At 45.1% G+C, this 23558-nt stretch overlaps 1 protein-coding gene across 1 annotated transcript in view; it reads left to right on the top strand.

Annotated features, from left to right (window-relative positions):
* Positions 1–23558, top strand: part of LOC119167664 (DNA polymerase theta-like) — an 89394-nt gene that overhangs the window by 31389 nt on the left and 34447 nt on the right. The window contains exon 6 of the mRNA XM_075865928.1: positions 16793–16889. Coding sequence (XP_075722043.1) covers positions 16793–16889 — 97 coding nt within the window. The remainder of the gene's footprint in view (positions 1–16792; positions 16890–23558) is intronic.

The raw sequence follows: 23558 nt of genomic DNA, 5'->3' as shown, positions 1-23558 counted from the left end.
CATAATGATGACAGTGACGAATGTGTTGACACCCCGGAGCCTAACGAGCCCGACGTACCGACGCCCGCGCAAGCGCTGGATGCGACAGACCTGCTGCGCCGCTTCTTTGGTGCTCATGATGACGGTGAGGACGGACTTGAAATAGCGGCTGCCGCTGAAAGAGCAGTCATCCGCTTGAAGAAGAGTCGGCAAAAGTCTATCAAGGACTATTTTTCTTCGAAGTGATCTGCCAGCTGGTGTGCTGAACTTGGCGGAAATAAAGTGCATTGTTCTTTATTATTTTGCTAGTTTTTTGCCTTCCGACGGCCGTTTTTCTCTGCGCGGCGGGCTGCTGTGATATTCGGTGGTGAGTACATTCTCTCTTGCTGGCTAATTGTTGGTAGAAATGGATATTGGCTATAACGAACTAATGGTTATAACGAAGTAATTACGACTCCCTCTTCAACTTCGTTATAACGAGGTTTGACTGTATTGAACCATCCTCCAGTCCCTGGGCATCCCCGGTGGTATTAGTTAAAAAGAAGGATGGATCGTGGCGATTTTGTGTGGACTATCGCCACCTTAACAACATCACCAAGAAAGACGCATACCCTCTGCCCCGCATTGACGACGCCCTTGATTGCCTCCATGGTGCCGCCTACTTTTCTTCCATCGATCTTCGTTCTGGTTATTGGCAGATTGCCGTGGACCCCGTGGACCGAGAGAAGACGGCTTTTGTAACACCCGATGGCCTCTACCAATTCAAAGTCATGCCTTTCGGCTTATGTAATGCCCCCGCCACCTTTGAACGAATGATGGACTCCCTGCTCCATGGATTCAAGTGGTCTACGTGTCTTTGTTATCTGGATGACGTGATTATGTTTGCTCCCACTTTTGAAGCACACCTTGAGAGACTGTCGAAAACTATTGATGTATTCCGTCTCGCCGGCCTTCAGCTGAGTTCATCCAAGTGCCGGTTTGGTCGCTGTCGCATTACAATACTTGGACATATTGTTGACACTTACGGCGTACAGCCTGACCCAGAATAAGTTTGAGCTGTGAAGGACTTTCCTGTGCCAAAAACCGCCAAAGATGTCCGCAGCTTTGTGGGGCTCCGCTCCTATTTGCGGCTGTTCATCAAGAACTTTCCGGCAATCGCTCGGCCCCTAACAGATTTACTCAAACCAGATGAGACGTTTACCTGGGGTCCCTCGCAAGCAGCAGCATTTTCCGACCTGACCACTTTGCTCACTTCTTCTCCTGTGCTGGCTCACTTCGACCCTACGGCACCGACCGAATTCCGCACTGATGCCAGCGGTTACGGAATAGGCGCTGTGTTGGCTCAGCGACAACGTGAGCAGCATCGCGTGATAGCTTATGCCAGCAGGCTGTTGTCCCCCTCGGAGCGTAATTATTCCATCACAGAGCGCGAATGCCTAGCGCTGGTGTGGGCGGTCGCGAAATTTCGCCCTTACTTATACGGCCAACCATTTATAGTTCTCACCGACCACCACGCTCTCTGCTGGCTCGACTCCCTCAAAGATCCCACAGGTTGTCTCGCCCGCTGGGCACTCTGCCTCCAGGAGTATTCTTACACCGTAGTGTATAAATCAGAAAAACTGCACGAAGATGTGGATTGTCTATCACGCTACCCTGTGGCCGACTGCGATCCTACGAGCACTGATTCTGTGGGCTGCGTCCTTTCCATCTCCCAGCTGCTTCATCTCTGGGACGAGCAGCGTCGCGATCCGGATATCAGCCGCCTAATACAACAGCTCGAATCTTCACCGCAAGACGCTTCTGTTCGCATGTTTACCTTAAAGGACCGCACCTTATATCGGCGTAATTTATTGCCCAATGGTCACGACCTACTTCTGGTCATACCAAAGCACCTGCGTTCCACAGTGCTACGCGAGCTCCATGACGCCCCAACCGCAGGTCACCTTGGTGTCTCTCGCACATATGACCATGTGTCACAGAACGAGCGCTAAAAATGGGCGCGCCGCCAAATTCTTGCGATAACGGGCGGGAGAAACGCCGCGAGGTCAAAAGACAAAAAAAGAAAACAAACATCCAAGGCTCCCCGGGCGCGACACGCTCTCCCCGCGGAAGCGTGGCTTCGCCGACGAACTTCCTCACCCCACAGCGGCGGCCGGGCAAGCACTGGAAAGTTCCAGAAGGAAATAGGCGTGGTCATACCGAGTTGAGTCATCTGTCGGGAACGGCCCCCGTACAGTCTCGCGCCTCTCCCCAGCCTTCGCTGCGTATCGCGCCGACGAAATGACGAGAACTTTCTGGAATGTGGCGCGGAAGGTATTTAATCGAGCGGCCGAGACGAGAGAGCAGGAGAAGACGGAAGTGAGCGCCAGAGTGCGTAGGGATTCCGCCGTGTAGTCGGCGAAGGTTTTGTCCGTAGGGACGAAGCAGGAGATGAAGGGGATTTCCACCTGAGGGGTGAAGGCTCGAGCTACAGGCAAGAGTGTGTTTACCGCTATCGAGCGAAGACGCGTGGCGACAGCTGCGTGTGTGAAGCCGACGTGTTCGGGCAAAGAAGTTTGAAGCTTGGAGAGTGGCCAATTGAAGACATGAGGTTTCCTGGAAGAGAAACTTCGAGGGCTGCGGAACGACAACAACGATGGACTTTGAGTGAGTGATTCTCGTAAGAGTATCATCTAGACTTTGGTTCCAAGAACTTTGGACTGAATAGGTTTTCTATCTCTTTAGTCTTTAAGCGTCTTGGTTGTTCAATGCATGCGACTGCATTGTAGTGCGTATTGTTGTCTGTGTCCGTTGTTTCAAGTGTGGTTGATTGTACTGTGTAGTACGTTGTTTGTTTGGTGACGTATTGTATGTAACTATTGTGGAGTGTGCATTCTTGTGTATTGTTTTCGATCTGCCCCTTTTGAGAATATAATATTTGTTTTGCTTATCAACTCTCGGCTCTGACTTGTTCTTTGGGCCACAGCCGGCGTCCGCTGGCGTGCCAATAAGGACCACATCTAAATTGTCCACGCTTTCGTGGTGCGGTTCGGGGGGCCGATACTTCGGCTCTTGGAATTAGCCCGGCGATCGCCTCCCTAATTAACGGGACCGGTGTGACACCATGTCCGCCGCCGCTTCTACTGGCCTTGCCTTTTACGCTCTGTACGTCGCTATGTCAACGCTTGTGAAATTTGCCAGCGTCGCAAAAAGCGGTCGGGACTCCCTTCCGGATATCTTCAGCCCATCGACATCCCATCGGAGCCATTCTTCCGTGTTGGTTTAGACCTTCTCGGTCCCTTCCCAACATCCGCCTCCGGAAACAAGTGGGTCGCGGTGGCTACGGATTATGCGACCCGTTATGCAGTTATGCGAGCCATGCTAACGAGCTGCGCTACAGACGTCACTGATTTTCTACTATGCGATCTCATTTTAGTGCATAAAGCCCCTCTTCAACTGCTGACAGACCGAGGCCATACGTTCCTTTCGAAAGTGGTTGACGATATCCTGCGTTCCTGCTCTACCCAACATAAGCTCACGACATCGTACCATCCCCAGACAAACGGGCTTACAGAACGTTTAAACCGCACCCTGACAAACATGCTATCGAGATACGTCTCGTCCGACCATCGGGATTGGGACCTTGCACTACCCTACGTGACGTTCGCATACAATTCCTCACGGCATGACACTGCTGGGTACTCGCCATTTTACCTTCTGTTTGGACGCGAACCAACATTGCCGTTGGATACCTTCCTGCCAGCCGCTGCGCAGTCTACTTCTGAATATGCACGCGACGCTATTACCCGAGCTGACCACGCTCGTCAGCTTGCTTGCAGCAGATTAATGGCGTCCCAAGACTCACAGAAGCATCGTTACGACGAGCGTCATCATGACGAACACTTTCCAACAGGTTCCCTCGTTCTTCTTTGGTCCCCTACGCGACATGCAGGCCTTTCAGAAAAACCTCTCTCGTTTCACGGGCCCATACCGCGGGCTTAGACGAGTGACCGACACTACATATGAAATTGTCCCTGATAATCCATCAACCCCTTCCGCTCTGCTGTCAAGGGACATCGTCCACGTATCAAGGCTCAAGCGTTACCACACTGCTCCTGCTGTGGCCCCGTAAACTCTCCGGGTCGGCGCTTTTGCCGCCGGGGGTCGTGTTACAGGATTTCGGCTGACTGAAAGAGGGCATAGTGGGGCATACCCAAGAAAGGTGCCTCAGACTGAGAGTGAAGAAGTGGACCTTGTCGGTGAGCTGCGTTGTGGCTGCGGTCTGACAATTGTTATTTTCCACGTAACAATATATAGTAACTGTCCTTTAAACTATGCCAGTTTCTGTATTTACTCGTGTAATGAGCGCAGTGGCATAATAAATGCAGCCCTGGCTTCAGTAATCAAAATTTGAATTCTTTTCTCCTGCTTGATAAATGCGCCCTCTACATTGATTTTGCTGCAGTCCCTCTAACAGACACCTTGCACCTCCTTTGCCATTGGACCTCTTCTATTGTTTATTATAATGCCGACCCCCTCTCTTGGCCACCCATAGTCCCTCTTTCCCCTCTTGCCGCGCGCCATATTGTTTTTTTTTTTACCTGTACACAGCACGCTGTCTTTTTAATTATCTGTGCGCCACAGCGAGGTTCATGAACTCGCATCGTTCACGAACCCCGAAAAAGGTGGTGATACTGCCCGTGCCAACTGACGGTCACTTACTGCAAATACGAAACTTTAAGGCCCAACCACATGCGCGCAATTTTCGAGCGACGACAGGGTCAGCTGTTGTCATGGCTGTCGCGAAGGGCCATTAGTGGCTATCGCATCGCAGGTTTCTGGAAAACCAGAAAAAATCGCTTGTCACCCAGAAAAGATCGTGACGATTTCTGCAATATGGTAGCACCCCCGATTTCCGCTTCGGTTGCGATTTGCTCTTCATGCTTGTTATCCGTGCCTACTTCAAGGAAGAAAAGGTATGGGCTACGCAAGGCCGTGGCCGTATCTTGTCGTTGATATTGTTAACGACGGTTCATTATAATCCTTCGGTAGTTGCTTGCTGCAATATTGGTTACTCGCTGCAATGTTAATGGTGTCGTCGCGGTCGTCGTGCGAAGTTTGCACAAAGTTGCAAAGTACGTCGTAGCGCACACTTGTGGGTGCCCTTCAAGATCCAAGCAGATACAGCTGTTGCAGTTTAATGATTGCGAGAAAAGATAGCGTTGAAACGCCATTGTGGAGTGCGCAGGCGGTGCAGGGACAGCTTGCAGAAGATAGCGCCTTCAACCACTGAAGATCAGTGAAGTGCAATAAAGAAGCTGTTTCCAAACAGTGTACGCGTATGCTAATTGCAAAGGGCTGCGCCACCTAACTTTTTTTTTGCATGACCACATTTTTCACTCACCCAGAAAATGATTTCATAAAATTTGCCTTGCATAATAGGTGCACCCCAAACTTTGCTCCAACTTTTCGAGAAAAAAAGTGTGTTAATTACGCGAGTAAATATTGTACTTCGTATTGAAGGTCATAATTCATCATCAACTTTTAAGTGACAATGAGAAATAAGAATGAAATATGGTTTCTGAATTAACATCCTCATGCCTCTTATGATAATTTTAGTCAATTAGATGCTAGATTCGGCGACACCGGAGTTTTAAGCAAGAAACTTTTCCAGGGGACGGTGCAGCCTTGATAGTGCTGTAAAAGCTTGGGTTGCATTCATCTTAGTAATTTAGTAATTAAAACAATAAAACTTCTCACTAACTGATCCAATTTCATTTAGTTTCATTCTATTGGGGCCTTCTTCCTGATGCCAAGTATTTAAAAATTTTTGAAAAGGTATTTCATACTTCAAATACACATTATTACATTTGTTTTATTAACTTTTTGAGTACTCGCACATTCCTTGTTATCAGCTGTACATTCCTACTTGCCACTTCTAGTTACTCGTATGGGTGTCTGCAGGAAGACGTTGCATGTTAAAAAATGGTAACTTTGTGCACATCGCTCATAAACATTCCTTGTTGCACATGACTGCAAGATTTGGCCATGGACAGCAGCGTCTTTCTGCAGTGTGCATTTTTTCACCAAGCACAAAGAGTGGTCCATGGGGACAATGTTGTAACTCCTTTAAGGCCAGGTGGTCTAGTGGCTAAGGCACTCGGCTGCGGCGGCTGCATTTTCAGTGGAGGCGAAAATGCTGCAGGCCCGTGGGCTCAGATTTCGGTGCACATTTACCAAACCCAGGTGGTCTAAATTTCCGGAGCCCTCCACTACGGCTCCTCTGATAATCATATGGTGGCTTTAGGACGATAAACCCGACATATTATTATTATTATTATCCTTTGAAGCAGATGACACTGCATGACACTTCTACCACATGTTTTCATGGAATACTAGATATGAAGTCAAATTCCATTGAAGAAGCCACACCAACATTTAAATAAGACAAGGCTGCTGCAGCACATTAAGACATATTACAGTAAAATATCGATGATATGTATTGAAAGGGAGTGCGTAAAATATTCGTATCAGCCCGAATTCATATGAGCCGAAGATAACTTAAAGCTGATAAAAATGATGAACAAGAACTTAACTGGCAACTGCACCTTGCTGAAAAAAAAGTCTGTGATGTCCTTTTGAACTTTCCTGCCTTCACTGTATCTTAATTAAGTGCTGCCGTTGCCTCGCTCATGCTGCTGGTGCGGCGCGTTCACAGTTGAAATCAGAGCGAGCAAAAGTGGCCAAACTAATTGGAAGTTCACTTGCTTCCCCGCATAAGCAGCCGGAAAGCCGCATCATGAAGTCGGCATGAAAAATCAAGTCCTGGAGAATTCGCATTGGCGAATTCAAGTGAAAATGCCAGGGCAGTCGTAAAGTCACGTCCGCGCCCGCTAGAAACGTTCATATTCGTTCTGCCCCTCGTATACATGCCACCCCCGCCCCCGCCATTGCCGCTTGAAAACTCATTCCATTTTGCCAGTTTCCTGAGCACCGAAGTTCGTACCGAGTTATAATTATGCATACAAGGCACTGAAAAGAAACAGTTTACACCTTTACTAATGTTATTTCATAAGATACTCCAGTTGAAATGACACGAGTGGACACAACGGCGGCGATGGATTCAGCCAGCAGCGCAAAAGCAAGACATGTTCGGGCAAGCTGACTCGCTGCTGCTGCACCTAATTCTACTTCCGGTGTTATCAGCGATTGTAATCCAAACTAGGCTTTCGACGACCGCGTCCTTGTCAAGGCCGTGAGCTTCGACGTGCCGCGCGGGTAGTTCACGATTGGCTGCGAGATCGAGCAGAGTCGCCGCCTGGCGGTAACCGGCAGAAACGGTGAAGTGTGGATTGCTCCTTGCATTGTCTGCTAGTCACGTCGTGTTTACATGTGCGTGTACGTCAGGCACGTTCTCAAAGTATGGTTTGTCCGGTCATGTCAGCACAAGTGTAACTTTTTTTATGTTTGCCTGAAACGATGTACGAAAGCATTTGGCCTTGCTCGGCTGCTAATGCATTGTTATAATATCAGTGAGTGCAACTTTCCAAAGTGCTGTTTGTGGTAATCGTATCCTCCATTCAGTAGAATAATTTCACAGTGCGTGCTGCTTTGTGTTTCAAGCACATCGCAAAATGATCTTGGCATCCTCCCAAACATGAGGACTATTAAATGGTGTGGGAATGCAGCATTTTATAGCGACTCGGTTGTGAAAAAAAAAAAAAACCCATGCCACGCACTTGTGCGCTGTGGGTAGGTATACAACTACCGCACTGTAGTTTATCGATCATGTGAGGAGCCTTAGTTGTGTTTATCTGGCCGTGGTACCACTACATAGAAATGTTACTATCACATAAACAGTGAGACTTTGGTACTTATACTGTACCTAAAACAGAGTTACCGTGCGCAAACCGTGTGCTTAGATTTAAGAACACGTTAAAGAGCCCCAACGTTAAAATTAATTCAAATTGCATGCCTTATATATAATGTCATATAATTTCTCCAAAAACTTAATCTTTTTTTACATTATTTCCTGCATTTGTGTGGCATTGTTAGTGACCGACAGAAAGCAGTGGTAATTTTTTGTCTGAAAAAAAAAAAAAACACGCTTGTCCCATTACTCAGCCCTAAATTTGTTGTAGCATCATCATGCACGTAATCCATCAATGAAAGCTATCTGCTGAACTTTTATATAAAATTTTTACTGCTGCAAGGACATGTGCGCACACGTGATAAGCTCAGTGTAGCGCTAAGCGCTGTCAACCACTAAGCTTTCCTGACTAGACTTATTGACTGTCCCACATTTCGTGGTGAACAGAATGAGAGAAAAAAAAAATCATGCGTATAAAGTGTGAATGGTGGTACTGAACTAATCGCACAGATATGTGGGCTTTCTACGATCTTTCTTTCTCTCTTGTTTGTACTAGGCAGATGGCAGAGATGTAAATAAGTAGTTCAGTCAGGCTACAGCAGTGAGTAGCAGGCGGAACATAAGCTAGCCATGTACAAACAACACAGCAAAAATGTGATTTAGTGCAAAAGCGTAAAGAGAGTCACCCAGGGTGAGCCTCCCTATAAAAGGCAGAATGCGCTTTACTCGCGAGTAATGTTAAAGTTGCCTAGGTGTCCCGCACCGATTCAGTAGAGAAGAGCGTAGATATTAACAGTAAGCTGTAGTCAACGTATTTTATCTGCCGACAATAGGCTCAGACCGCACGCAACGAAGTGCCGCTGCATGTATTTGTATACGTGCTGCCGATGACCTTGACCACCTATCCACACTTGCGCGGGACGGTGCTGCCACCTATAGCCCGATTTCGTCGCGAATAGCGCCGACGCGACCCACCACCGATGTCTTCGCCGCCATGTTGATTTGCGGCTGCTTGTTGACATCACGTGGTTTGAGAGATAGAGCAGCCGGTGAAGCTAAAGCCGTGCAGCAAAAAGGCGATACTATGCAATAGCGTCTCGGACCGGTTTTTTCGTGTCGGCCTTGCGGCGTGTTTTTGCCGCGTTGCGCCGCTGGCATGCAGCAGTAAATTGCACATTCAAATCATCTGCCGTGGCTGGGGAAACAATTCGTATAACATTGAATGATGGTGTATTTTATATAATGTAGTCCATCCAAAACAACCTTGAAATTCGTATCATCGTGAAATTTGCATCAACCGTAATCATTGAGATTCTGCTGTACTTCTACCTGTGTTAGTGCTAGCGTTTTCTGTTCTGTCACCTTTTCACGGTATTATGGGTCTTCAATGCTATAACCCAATACTGCCCCATATTGAAGCAACTGTGGCGCCACAATCCAGGAATTCTCGAGGAAGCTGTGAACTCGATGTTGCCGCACCTAATTGTGCTGTTCTTTGGAACATTCGCAACCACTTGTACTGAAGGTTTTTCTGGTGGCTCACTGGTTTTGTAACAAGTGTCACTGTCAATGACTGAATGTGAATGCAAGTAATATGTTATAGCGGTAGTGTAAGTGCTCGATGGGGGTTGTGAAAGCAGTGTGGGCGATGGCAGGTTATGGCACGATCGACTGTTCGATGGCATGAGAGCAATTGTTGGTCACCAGTGATGGTTGGTTTCTTAACAGTCTTCAATAGCGAAAATATAACTAAATGTGTGTTGGCTTCCTGACTGCATAACGGCCATCAGTTGGGATCCCTATCACAGAGAAGAAGGTTCCACATTACCCCGTAATTTTAGCACATTACAAGTGCAATAATTTTTCACCGATAGCAAGAACTAGCTCTGAAAAATGTGAACTTTCAAAAAAGAACCCTGTGTCAAAGCAAGAAAACCACATAAAAAGCATGATATGAAACATTCGAAACCTTAGTCCTGATGAGTGCAAATACAGTACACAGAAATCTCTTGAATGGAATGGCTGCTTTTTATATGATTGTTTACAGGCCTTTACTCTGCCCCATTGTTCATCTTTCAGTAAACAGAACTCCTGTGAAATGGAAAATATCCTTCTATTCTTCTCGCATTCCTTTTAACGAATCATTGTACAAGATAAAAAAAGACCGACAAAAACACGGGACTTTTGTGTGAGCTTTTGGTGTGTGCGAATATTCGAATATTTTCCTAATAGTGCTTGGAACTCGATTCGATTCGCACTAGAACTTTAGTATTCGAACTATTTGAACTTGCCGAAAACAAATACACTCTGTGTCCGATTGGCAGTGACCCCTTCAGATTTTCAATATGCTTCAGTATCAATTTTGTGCATTCAAACTGTGCTTTTCTGCCCTTTCATATGATTACAAGTATATTGGCCATATGTATTAAAGACAACAGTGTGGAGAATCTCACAAACAACGTTTGCAGCACATTGCATGAATCTTGTCCTATGCTAGGGTAGTGTACTGCAGCAGCTTCTCTTTGTTAGACGCAATTTAGACGCCTTGCACAGGGCTCAGAATACTACCAAAACATCATGTTGAGGTTGTACGAGATTTGATATACGTGAAATTGCCTGTCTCTACGTCAGCTTCTGTTTCTTTCCCACATCAGATCACTTAATCTTTTGAAGTACTGCTTCAAGTGTATAAAACAAAGTGATGGATAATTGGCATGCTTCAAACATTTTACCTGACTGCTCAAGCTTTCACTCATCACATGGTCACATGACTTTGTTAAAGTTGAATAGAGCCAGTTCATAATGATTATCTTTTTGACAAGCTTGGAATGGGTGCTTCCACAAGGAATGAGTCATTTGTTTTGATCTTGGACTCTGTTCCCATCTTGTGGTTACTGAAGTTTAAAGTTTGATGGAAGCCCGTCTAGTCCGGATGATACATGGTTGAAGGTAAAAAACCTGGAGGCACTGTGCCGACCAAAGTAAAAGTTCAAAAAGAAAAACACAGAGAAAAGATGTTTAGGCTCCCACACGGAAGCCTTGTTCACGGTAAAATGAAAACATGTGTAAAGCAGTTCGCCTTATGTATGTCTCAATATATCACGCAGGCAGCGCGCATATACTGACGGCAGATTAGCATCACTCCTGTTTAAAGTGCTCGAAGTGGTTTGTATTACTAGTGACTCAAGATAAAGACCTCGTGACAGTCCTTTTTTCTCTAGCGAGAACACGTGCCTTCCCCCAATCGATTGTGTGACCACCTGACGCATGCTCGGCCAAGGCACTGAATTTAACATTTCCTTTCTGAATGTCGTAAGGACAATGTGCTGTTTGAGGCGCTGTTCAACGTCGCCACTTTCACCGATATACACATAGTCACAATCCGCACAATGGACAGCGTACACCATACAAGGGAACTTCACTTTGGCTAATCTGTCTTTTACATTTACAAGTGATTGTCGTAGCTTTTAGTCTAGAACATGAGCCACATAGATGCCGTATTCTGCATTTTTACGTGTCCATGTGGCACATGTGGCGACTGTATTCTGCCGAAACAGCTTTTTTTGTGTTTTTTTTAAACTTTTACTTGTAGTTACTGTTTAATTACAGGCATGTGTATAAAAATGAGGACAAATTTGTTACCTCTGATGGTATTGCATGTGAACTTAAGACTAATGCTGTTGGTTTTCAATACTCGAACTATTTTGTTAGCAACATTTCTCAGTTATTTACTCGAAACATCTCATAGACTTATGAAAAAGTCATCTTCATATGTGTCTTAAATGTGAGTTTTTAGAATTGGGGAAAGAATAGCCTTTACTAGAATGGATAAGAATATTAATTTTTGATGGTTACTTTAAGATTCGATTATTCAATACCTTAAAATCAATTATTTGAAATCTACTGTTTCCCACATTTCTATAAAAAAAAAAAAACCCGATAATTTCATTTGAAGGCTGTATCGGAAATCACACCTTGTTGACGGTTAACACGTTTAAATACCTAGGTCTCACAATAACGCATAAACTAAAGTGGCACGCACATATTAATATTGTTTGCTCTAGGGCTTCACAAAAGTTGTAATTATTAAGGAAAAAACTGCAGGGTGCAAGTATGAATGTAAAACTTCTTGCTTTTAACACTTTTATACGGCTATACTGGGATATGCCAGTATAGTCTGGAGTCTCCATCAAAGTGAAGTGAAGTGAAATGAACTTCATTTGGTACTGGAGAACTGGTCAGACACCCCCCTAAGAGGGTTCCGCCGCAGTTGCTGGCCACGTCCACGCCAGAACGGGAAGACCGTGGCCCTCCGCCGTTCGCATGCCTCCTGGACTGCCGAGTATTGGACTGAGAGTTCGGGGCTTTTAAGAGCCCTCTCCCAGTCTTCTTCTCTGCTGAATTTTGTGCCATGTAACGCTGAGTACTGCCAGAGCATGTGAGCGAGTGCGCAGTTGTGTGCCTCACAACTAGGGCATCCTGGAGTTATGCCATCAGCAATGTGGCTGCATGTGTTACGAGATGGGAATGAACCTGCCTTTAGCATCCGAAGAACTGACGACTGCAGCCGAGTGAGCTTAGAATGCGGAAGCGGGTACCTCCGCCTGGACAACTGTTAATGAGACATCACTTCGTTAAAAGTGCCAAGTGGATCTTTAAAGTTATCCGCGAACCCACCTCCATACCCGCCCGGACCGCCGCAGCACGTGAATTCTCGCACACGGTTATGGGTGAGTTCGTTGGCGTTGGAAAAAGTCGGATGCATCTCTGAGCCCATGTGGGCTGGAAAGCAGGTGATTGTGCGGTAGCTTACTGGAATTGAAAATAGCGGCAGCCTTTCTGGAGATTACTTCTGAGGCAAAGGCCCGGGCAGCAGCCCTGGAGAGAGAGAGAAACAACATTTATTAAGAGTCCGGCGATGATAAATCGGGGCGGGCTTGAACCTCGACCTAGGCATCGGCCGCGAGCCCTTGGCCTCGGGCGGCTTCCTCGGCTCGCTGGACGGCCCGTAGTTGTTGTTCTAATGCAGAGCTGAGCAGAGCCGCCTCCCAGCGTGCCCTGCGGTTCGAGACTGCCTCCTTGTTTGTACTGCTGACTGCGTCATTAAGACTCGAGCCCATAACATATGGTCCAGGGTTGCCCGGGAATCGCATGCTTTGCATTTATCTGTCGAATACAGGTCAGGGTAACAAAGGCGAAGGATCACTGGATTCAGAAAAGTGTCTGTTTGGAGTTGTCTCCATGCAACTGACTGCTGAGTTAATTTGATATGTGGTGGTGGGTATCTACGCCGACCGAGCTTGTAGTGCTGCGTAATCTCACTGTAGCTAGTCATACGTTCCTCCCACTCTCACACTTTTCCGCGTGTGTCCTCGGTAGAGGCGGCATCGGCATGCACAGCTGCTCGGTTCGTGAGCTCTCGAGCCGCCGCGCCTGCAGCCCCGTTGCCGGCCAGAGGGCAGTGCGTGTGGGCAGGTGTCCATATCACAAATGTATCATTTTTGTTTCGTATTTTTTCCGGGTTTATCGACAATATTCACAGCGCCTCCCGGGACACCCTGCCGTTAGCATAGTTTCATATCGCCACTTGCGAGTCGCTGATCACTATTAAGGCCTTTGTGATGGCCACTGCAAGGGCGATTGCCACCTCCTCGGCCGTCTCTGTGTGCTGAGTTTTAACCGTAATGCTCGTCTTGCATTTGCATTCGCGGTCGACCACCGCAGCCACGAATCCGCGCTTGCTCGCGTAACGAGCCGCGTCAACGAAGACCGCTTCTTTGCACTTGCTGAATTTCCTCTGCAAATCCTGCACCCGTCTGTTTCTCCTACCAGCATGATACTCGGGGTGCATATTTCTGGATAACGGAGGGACCACTATTCTGTCCCTCACCCTCGCAGGCACGCCTGCCTTTTCTCCGTGTTGCGTATGATAACCTATGCCTAGTTGTTCGAGAATGTACCTGCCCGTTTTCGTTTTTGAAAGTCATTCGAATTGGGCTATGTTGTGCGCTTCTACCAATTCGTCCAGCGTATTGTGCAATCCTAGATCCAACAATTTCGCCGTGCTCGTGTTTTTTGGTAATCCTAAGGCTTGATTAAAAACTTTCCTGATTAAGCGTTCTAATTTTTCTTTCTCGGCAACCTGCCACCTCAAGTAAGGACCAAGGTACGTAATTTTACTAAGGACGAAGGCGTGCACGAGACGAATCATCTTGCCTTTTTTCATGCCACTGTGCCTGTTCGTAATGTGTTTTGGCAGTCTGATGGTCTGGTCAAGCCCGTTTTCTAACTTACGAATGGTTTCGCCATTGTGCCCGTTAGCAAAGAGGTGGAAGCCTAATACTCGTATGCTCTCTACGGTGGGAATGACGTGGCCCTCCGGGGTCGTCAGCCGTATCTCTCCCTGCACCTTCTCTCCACTCTGCTTGTTTTGTCTCTTGGTTTGCGACCCCTGCGCGTAGGTTTGTAGACCAGTAGCTCCGATTTCTCAGCGGAGCAGGTAAGGCCTGTGCTTTCTAAGTAGCCTTGAACGGCGTCGATGGCTCTCTGCAGTGTCTGTTCTATTTGGCCGACGCATTCCTGCGTTACCCACATGGTGATGTCGTCGGCGTACAGGCTGTGGAAGAGCCCGCCAATCTCCTCCAATTTAGCCGGCAACCCTATGAGTGCGAGGTTAAAGAGCATAGGCGAAATCACCGAGCCCTGAGGGGTGCCGGCGCTGCCCATCTCAATCTCCCCAGACTTGAGCTCTCCCAGCGTGATCCTTGCTGTCCTGCTCGTGAGAAAATCACGCACGTAGTCGTACGTCCGCTTACGAAGTCCCAATTTCTTTATTTGCGTCAGTATTGTAGAGAGTTTGACATTGTCAAACGTTTTCTTAAGGTCCAGACCTAAAATTGCTTTGGCGGATCTGGTTGCGCTATCTATTATTTGGTACTTAAGTTGTAACATGGCATACTGCGTGGACACCATGGCAGCCCTGGAGTCAGTAAATATCTCTGGACGCGAAGGATCCGTCATCGCCAAGGCTATCGCTACCTGCTCTGCTATGGAGGCAGATACTTTTCTCACGGAAACTGAGTTGAGTACGCGACCGCTATTATCAACGACCACAGCAGCAAAACGATCGGAGCGGCCATACTGTGCCGCATCGACGAAAGCTACATTGCCCTTGGATCTAGCCACGAAATCAAAGAGATACTTGGCCCGTGCCTTTCGCTGGCCAACATTGTACTGTGGATTAACGTTACGTTGGAAGGGTGCCACCTCGTACGTGCCCTTCATTGTTTGTGATAAGATCTCCTGTTCCTCCCCTGCCGTATGACGATATCCCAGTGACTGTAGGAGACGCTGCCCAGCTTTCGTGGTGGAGAGTCGCGTGACCTGAGCTAGTGTTTGTGCCTCGGTCACCTCCGTGAGGGTGTTGTGCATGCCCAGACTCATGAGCCGGTTCGTGCTGATGCTCGTAGGTAGGCCTAGTACCCTTTCGATGCTTTTACGCAATAAAGTGTCGAGTTTATCCTCCCCGCGTTTAGACCAATTTAGCGAAGGTGCCACTTAATTAATGTGGCTTATTAGGAATGCATGGAATAGCCGAAGGAGATTGCTCTCCCTCAGCCCTCCCCTGCGTCTTGAAACCTTCAATATTAGTCTGAGCAACTTCTTCGTTTTGGAGGTGATGCGAGCCAAAACCTGCAAGTTTCTGCCGTTGGATTCAAGAAGGAAGCCTAGCACCCGAATACAATTGACTCTTGGAATCGACTGCCCATCCCGTGTGGTTATAGTAATCTGCACCTGATCAAGTGGTGACTCTTTCCTTCTTGCGGGTCGAACTGGTCGATATAGAAGCAACTCCGATTTAGAGATGGATAGCTGAAGCCCTGTATCCTGCAGAAAACTTCAGCATCCGACCTGCCCATGCACCAGACTGTAATGTTGTCGGCATATAAGGCATGGTTGGTATTGGCTACAGTGGATAGGCGCTCCGAGAGGCCTTTCATGGCTATGTTGAACAAAAGGGGTGAAATTACCGCTCCCTGCGGCGTGCCCCTCGCACCCAGGGTGGAGGCCTCCGATTTTATTGTGGCTTTGCTGTCCCTGAGGAAGGCACGAACATAGGCGTGGAATTTGGGACCTAATCCCATGCGCTCTACCTCCTCCAGTATAAACTGATGTGAAATCGTATCGAAGGCCTTGGTGAGTGAGATCAAGGGCCGTCCCCATCAAAAAGTGCTGGTTAGTAAACTTGAACGCATACAACGGCTTGCAGCTTGCTTTATATGCTTGAGATATAAGCATAACAACTCAGTCACAGAAAAGCTACAACTCTGTGATCTGGAGACGCTCCACAAGCGCAGACGTAAAATAGATTAAGGTTTCTTGTTCAGTTAATGGAAGGTGAGTTAAAAATTAACAAAAATAACTACGTACAACAGCCTAGAAAACAAAGCAAGAAGACAAACCACACACGAGTACTGCAACCTTATTTTGTGCGAACGAAGATGTACCGTTATGCTTTTTTCCCTGATGTCATTGGGATGCGTTACTGAGTATCATAGTCAATGCGGATGATGTTAATGAATTTGTGAATTGACTCGATTTATATTTGTGATTTATTGTAAAGTATATGGCGATTGCTATCTGTTGCATTGCGAATTAGAGTGTGTTTTTCGTTTTGAATGCAGAGCTTTCATGTATTTGTACATATGTATACCTGGTTTATCGTTGTGAGATGTATAGTTATGTGCCTACTTTGTTTGTAGCGTGTGACGTACCTTTCCTGCAATGACCCTCAATAAAGGGTTGACAGTATTTCTAAATAAACAATAATAATAAAAATAAAAATAAAATGACTTTTTTTATTCTTGGTGTCATGTATGTCACCCTTTATGTCACGCTAAATAGAAAGCTGCATATTTCGTGCGACTTGAAGTCCTTAAAAGTGGTGTGGTTGATGTGTTCTAGGCATCCTGGTGGTTGACGAACTACACCTGGTGGGGGATGCCCACCGAGGCTACCTTCTTGAATTGATGCTCACAAAGGTGGCCTATGCACAGAAGAGGTGAGCCTGCATTGTGGCAGCCATCCACTATGATTTGTATGCATTAAGTCTTGTCTATAGCATTACAAGCTGGTATAATGCGTACACGAGGGCATGTTGCACACATACTGCATAGATCATCGCCAAAAGGTATCAAATATCGCCACACTGAAGGCTGTTGATATTCAATTCTTATACATACATTTATGCAAATATGCCGTGCCTTACCTAAGAGATGATTCTGTTAGAGAAATGGTACAAGACTCTTTGTCTTTTGTTCACATTACTTACACTAGTATTTTTTCCTCACACTACTATAATCTTGACTAGAGTTTCAGCCTACTTCCACCTTCTAGTTTTAATCGGAAAGACTCTAGATACTATATATGCTCATGTTTTCCTCAGAATTTAGATTTACCAGTGTTTTGTTTGATCGCATTTGAGAAGGAGACGATGACAAGTTCACTTAATCGAAGCTGTGCCTTCTATTTGGCTTACATCAGCAATGCTTAGGCTTGTTTATTTCACTGTGCGAAGGCACACTGAGGGCACCAATGATCAATCTGATGTGCCCACAAAAAAGCTGTAAGCATTTACACATGAATAAAAACTAATACTGCATTGTCTAGAAATATTTAGGAAACTATAAAGGCCGATCACGGCTTCCTGTAGGGTGCTGTGAAATATTGTAGCGGATTTGTGTGATTTGCACTGATTGCTTATGTGAGAAGTCTGTTAGGGCATTTACCTGGGTTCCTTGCACGTTGCCTCGTAAAGTTGATAATAAAGATGGTCAGCCTGACTACACCTGCTGCAAGGCAAAAGCGTCTCCTATGGCTCTGGTATATAACTCAGTCCTAAGCTTGCTGTGGCCATGTTATCCTCACAAACTTCCGAAGGGGATCATGGGTTTTAAAGATAATGTGCGTTATTTCTTCACCAAATTAGGTGAGACCGCTCAGCCTTGTTCATTTTCTTGAGGCTATTTTAACTATCCAGGTATATTTTATTTTTATTTATTTACATTTCACCTACATCGCTGTGAGGCATTACGTAGGGGAGGTACACATAATAATTTAACTACATAGTTTTCAATCAAAACAATAGATTCAACAAATAAAACAGCACTCAAAATATTTTAAGAGAGAGATAAAAAAAAACCACTCGAATATTGGTGAGTGAAAACAACGTCACAGTCATGCATTTGAAAACACGCACACGCTTCGAGACAGCAAATCATTCTTAGTGGCAGTGATATTGTAGGAGTTGTTACAATGAAGAAAAAAAGGAATCATTGTCAGTTTCATTGACGAGATCATCCGGTAGACGGTTCCATTCCTGTATTGTTTTTACGAAAAAAGAACTACCGAAAGAGTGGGTTTTGTAACGGTATTCTAATATTTTTCGTGAATGGTCCTGACGATTAGAGACGTACGTTGGTGTGAACAGATAATCAAGAGGGTTAATGGCAATTCCATTATAGTATATACAATGAAGAAATTTAAGCCTGAGTTTCTGCCTCCTTACCATCAGTGTCTTCCATTTCAATGCTCGTTTCATTTCTGTGATGCTTGCAAAGGAATTATAGTTGTTGCTAACACATCTGGCTGCTTGGTTTTGAACTTTTTCCAATGCGTCAATCAAGTATTGCTGATGGGGATCCCAGATTACGCAAGCATACTCTAATATAGGTCTTACATACATGAGATAAAGGGTTTGTTTCACGGTCTGTGAAGCTTGCCTAAAATTTCTGTGTATGAAGTGTAGCATCCGGCCTGCCTTGGTCACAGTTATGTCATTGTGTTTATTCCACTTGAAACTGTCGGAAAAATAGACGCCCAGGTACTTATAATAGGATTCATTGCTAATTATTGAATTATTTATTTCGTATGTTGTGTCTAGTTTACTAATCCGGTTGGTGAATGATACACAGCAACATTTACGGACGTTTAGACTCATTTTCCATTTTTGGCACCACGTTGATATTCGGTACAGATCATGCTGCAGAATTTCAGCATCCTTGTGCAATTTAATCACTCTAAACACTACACAATCATCTGCGAATAACTTAATGTGAGAGGTAATACCATCGACTATGCTATTAATATAAATCAGGAAAAGCAAAGGTCCTAATATGCTTTCCTGTGGTACACCGGACATAACGGTTACCGCAGATGATTTTGATCCGTTAAGCACTACGTTCTGCTTTTGATCGTTTAGATAGTTCTTTACCCAATTGATAACGTTAAGGTTTATGTTTGCAGAGAGCATTGCAAATTCTAACAGATTGTGTGGGACGGTGTCGAAGGCTTTCTGGAAGTCAAGGAACACTGCATCTACTTGAGTGCCACTGTCTATAGATTGTGCGATGTAATGCTGGAATTCGACTAGTTGAGTTACGCATGAGCGTCTATTTCTGAAACCATGCTGAGGTGGAGTGAGGAAGTTGATTAACTCTAGGTGTTTAACTGTTTCGCTGTATATGATGTGCTCAAATAACTTACAGCAAATTGCTGTTAGCGAGATGGGTCTGTAGTTTTCGACAAGCTTTTTATCACATGATTTATGAACCGGGATAATGTTTGCAACTTTCCAGTCGTGTGGGACAACTCCAGTATTTAGTGTAATTTCATATATAACGTATAAATACTTTCCAATAACGCTGTGACAGTTTTTAAGAACAAATGGTGATAAACCATCAGGTCCAACTGCTTTAGTTGTATCTATCTGTCGTAACAAGCAATCAACACCAGTAATGTCAACCTCCACGTCTTTCATGGAAGTCCACGTGACTGGAAGCGCCCCCACATCGCCAGGTGTGCTTTGAGTAAAAACTGATTGGAAACAGTTGTTAAAAGCTTCAGCTTTTTCTTCATCGGTGCACAAAGTATCACCCTCCACGGTCAGAGCAGGAATGCTTATATCGTCTTTTCTAGTTTGTTTAACATACTTCCAGAACTCTTTCGGGTTTTGCTTTAACCTATCGCTTAATTGGGCAAAAAAAGTATCCTTCCTTGTTTTTATTGCCGATTTCAGTGTCAGGTTTGCATGCCTAAGCTCTTGTTCATTAGACGTGGTACTCCTATCGCGAAATTTTCTGTACGAACTTCGTGCTTTCCTAATTAACCTGCGAATGTCTTTATTAAACCAAGGCTTTTGTTTTGTTCTCTTCTTTAGAATTCCGTTTGGTACATGAGCTTCAACTGCGTGAAGTAGCTTATCACGAAAATAAGACCACAGAGCTAAAGAGCAACGACTTTCTGCCAAAAGCAAGAATGTTGGGTAATACGAATGTTGGGTAGTAATATGCATGTTAACTATTTTATGAGATAATTAGTAATTACATTATATTTCTTGCTTAAACAATGAAAATTTCTTTACATAAAATTACTTAATCATTAACATATATATGAATTCTAAAAAGCCTAAGGAGCGCAACGCTGCAAGATGATCAAAAATTGAACTAGTACTTCTTGATTTATAGCTTAATGAAGTTCACTACATGTAACCAAAAGCAAAAAAATTTTTAATGAAAATTTAAAAAAAATTGGAGCTGCACAATAATGATTAAGTCTCAGCGATGCTTTCGGTGCACATTTAACCATATTGTGCAAAAATAATTGTAGCTCTAGGTGTCCTAGATCTGCTGTTAGTGAAGAAGCAAACAAGGATTGTGGTCAAAATCTGGGTTCCCAGAAAATGAGAAAAGAAACGGTTAAAAGTGTATTTCGCCGTTTTGATTGAAAAAATATTATGGCAAATATACTTTTAAGTCAGTTAATATGCACCAGGCATGTGATCAGACTGCTTGTTAGCATAGCGTGTCGTTTCTATCAAGTCCTGCTGCAAGTTGTCGCGGTGTGCTGGTCTGCCGACAAGGCTGCTTGACAGTACTGACACCGATGTGCGATTAACGAGCACGCTTCACCTGCGCTCCGTCATATCACGCAGCGATGTTTTCCTGCTTGTCCAGATTGAGTTACTAGCAGATGTTGCAGTATGAACTTGGGCACGCTCTCATCAATTTTGAGGCTGCAAGAGCAGCGAGATGTTAGTTTCTTTTTCATGTGAGATTACTATATTTTCGAGTGGAGACCGCAGTGCAATGTGTTCATCGTTGTGAACACGTCATTAAAAGCACTCTACCTGTTGCCAGTAGCCTCCATTGTGTGGGCGGCGAGCATATTCATCGCGAACGGATCGATTTTCTGTTGTTTGTCAAGGCGCGGCAAACTCCACTCTGACGATCCGTCACGTAGTTCACACACAAACGAGGTCGTTTCGTCAAAGGGGGGGGGGGACCTCGGCATCGGTGCATTTAGCGATAAGACTGCGCTTTCGTTCTGTCGCTGCAAAGATTGATATCTCTCATAGCTTCACTTCTGCTTTTTTACTTGCCATCTTTTAACTGTTAAGGTTCCGAAACACGGGCGCTTGCAGTGACGTTGTTGACAACCGACGGGCTTGTATGTGAGTTAGGCCTACACCGGTAACTCGGCAACCACTGTCGACCGCAGCGAGTTTGTTATCCTCATTGTCCTGAGCCAGAGTGGGGCTCTTCCTGAAGTTCACGGTGAATGAACCATCGCCACGCCAACTTCACAAATTTGTGTGGCACGGAACTTCTTTACTGCAGCAGGCAGTTGACAGCACCATGACAAAATGGCGCATGCCCATGCGCCGCATGATGGTGAAGCAGAAGCTGGAAAGTGCAACTTGGCCAATCGGATGCCTGGGTTTTGTCACGTGCCCCAAGCAGCCAATAGAATCGCGCGCTGGTGCTTCTCGATGCCGCCTTTTTGCTGAAAAACCAATAAGCAAGGCAGGCAGCGGTCGCAGGAAATTGAAGATAAAGACCACCCTTGCAAATGAGACGAAGATAGCCACGATAGCCATGATAGCTCGTGTGTAACGACAATGGTGCGGTGCAGAAAAAGCGCGATTTCAGCGTCTATTTGCACTCACATTCATCTCACAAGAATGTTATAAATTGATCTTATTATTATTTATTTAATACCCGTGGTGCCCGTGCAGGCATTATAGTAGGGGGGGGGGGGGGGTTACAGAAAAAGAACATGAAAATTGCAGGTTCACATAAGTTCGTGTAAAAAAAAAAGAAAAAGAGAAAAGAAGTAGATTTGCAAAAGACAAAACATACACAGATGCGTCAGAAAAGTCATATGTACTACATAAAAAAATGCACAAACCACGAAAATTGATGAAAATCCCATGATAATTAAAACAAAGTGGGTAGTTGTCTAGCACAAGGGCAAATTAGCACCAAAACAAAACAAGATAGCTTACAACCAAGAAACTGTACAGATCATAGCGACTGCCAGGCGCACACACGTAGTCTATAGGGCTTAGCAGTCGAAAGATTCAACCATTTTTATTGCAAAAAAGAACTTGTCCATTGAAGAAAATTCTACAATTGTGGGAGGAAGTCGATTCCACTGACTGATAGTTCTTGGAAAAAAAGAGTTGCTGAAGGACGATGTATTGCATTTATATTGTGTTCATGATTTTGCGGGCTGAAATGTAGTGAGGCCGGCTTATGTACATGTCACGGGGAATTCAAGCATGAGAATAAAATATGCTGTGCAGTAGCTTCAGTCGAAACGATGCCCTTCGGTGATGCAGAGACTTCCATTTTAACTTGAGCTTAGCTTCTGTCACACTAAATTATCTGTCACACATAGGTGCATCAAACACATATCTCGCCGCCATGGACTGAACTTTTTCTAATCTTTCTTTATTTGATGACGATGCAGGGTCCGACACACGACATGCGTACTCCAGTACTGATTTCACGTGTGCTTTGTATAGTACCTCCTGGTTTGCTGTGGAAAAGCATGTGTTTCTTTTTAAGAATCCTAAGCTCCGACAAGCTTTATTTAGAGTGTAATCCACATGCCGATTCCATGATAGAAAGGGGAAAAAAAACACCTAAGTATTTGTATTCGCGCACTATTTTTTCCGGAGAGCTGTTTATTGTGTATTCAAATTCACCTGTTTTTTTTTTTCTGTAAACCCTCATGCATACAGTTTTTTTAAAATTCAGTTTCATTTCCCATCTCTGGCACCACGCATATATTGCACATAGGTCGTTATGGATTATGGAGCTGTCAGTTTCAGAGGTAATCTGACGGTATAGAATGCAGTCGTCTGCAAATAGCCTACTAGGGGATTGTGAGTTTCCGTTAATGTCATTTATATACAATAAAGAATGTAATGGTCCCAGAACTGATCCCTGGGGTACCCCGGGGGTAACTCGTTATTTCAGACTGTTCGCCGTTTACAACTACATAAGGTGCTAGTGCATCAGAAATAATGACGCGAGAAGCTTGAAACTTTGCAGATAAGTGCAAAAATAGTTGCAGATTCTCTTGTAGTTACTGTGCGCACAAAGGTCACTGCAATCATTGCGCAGTCTCAGTTTGTGAAAAGGGCGTGCTTTTCAGGAAACCGAAGTAACAACTGAGATGCTTATTCGTGTTCATCTGTACCTGTAAGTACGTTTCGTGCGTCATTTGTGTGTAAGAAATGCGAAGCACGTTTCGATCTGCTTGCTATTCAGCCCGTGGCCTACCTTCCAATTTTTCGCTATTGCGTTCATTGCTTTTCCTTTGCGGCAAAACTGTGACTTTTTTGTAAGCGTGCGTTTGCATTCGCTATGCATGCGTGATCACG

The sequence above is a fragment of the Rhipicephalus microplus genome, chromosome 6 (assembly GCF_043290135.1).
Source record: "Rhipicephalus microplus isolate Deutch F79 chromosome 6, USDA_Rmic, whole genome shotgun sequence".
Classification (NCBI taxonomy): domain Eukaryota; kingdom Metazoa; phylum Arthropoda; class Arachnida; order Ixodida; family Ixodidae; genus Rhipicephalus; species Rhipicephalus microplus.
Note: the sequence above shows the minus strand (reverse complement) of the source record. Positions and strands in the feature narration are given on the sequence as shown.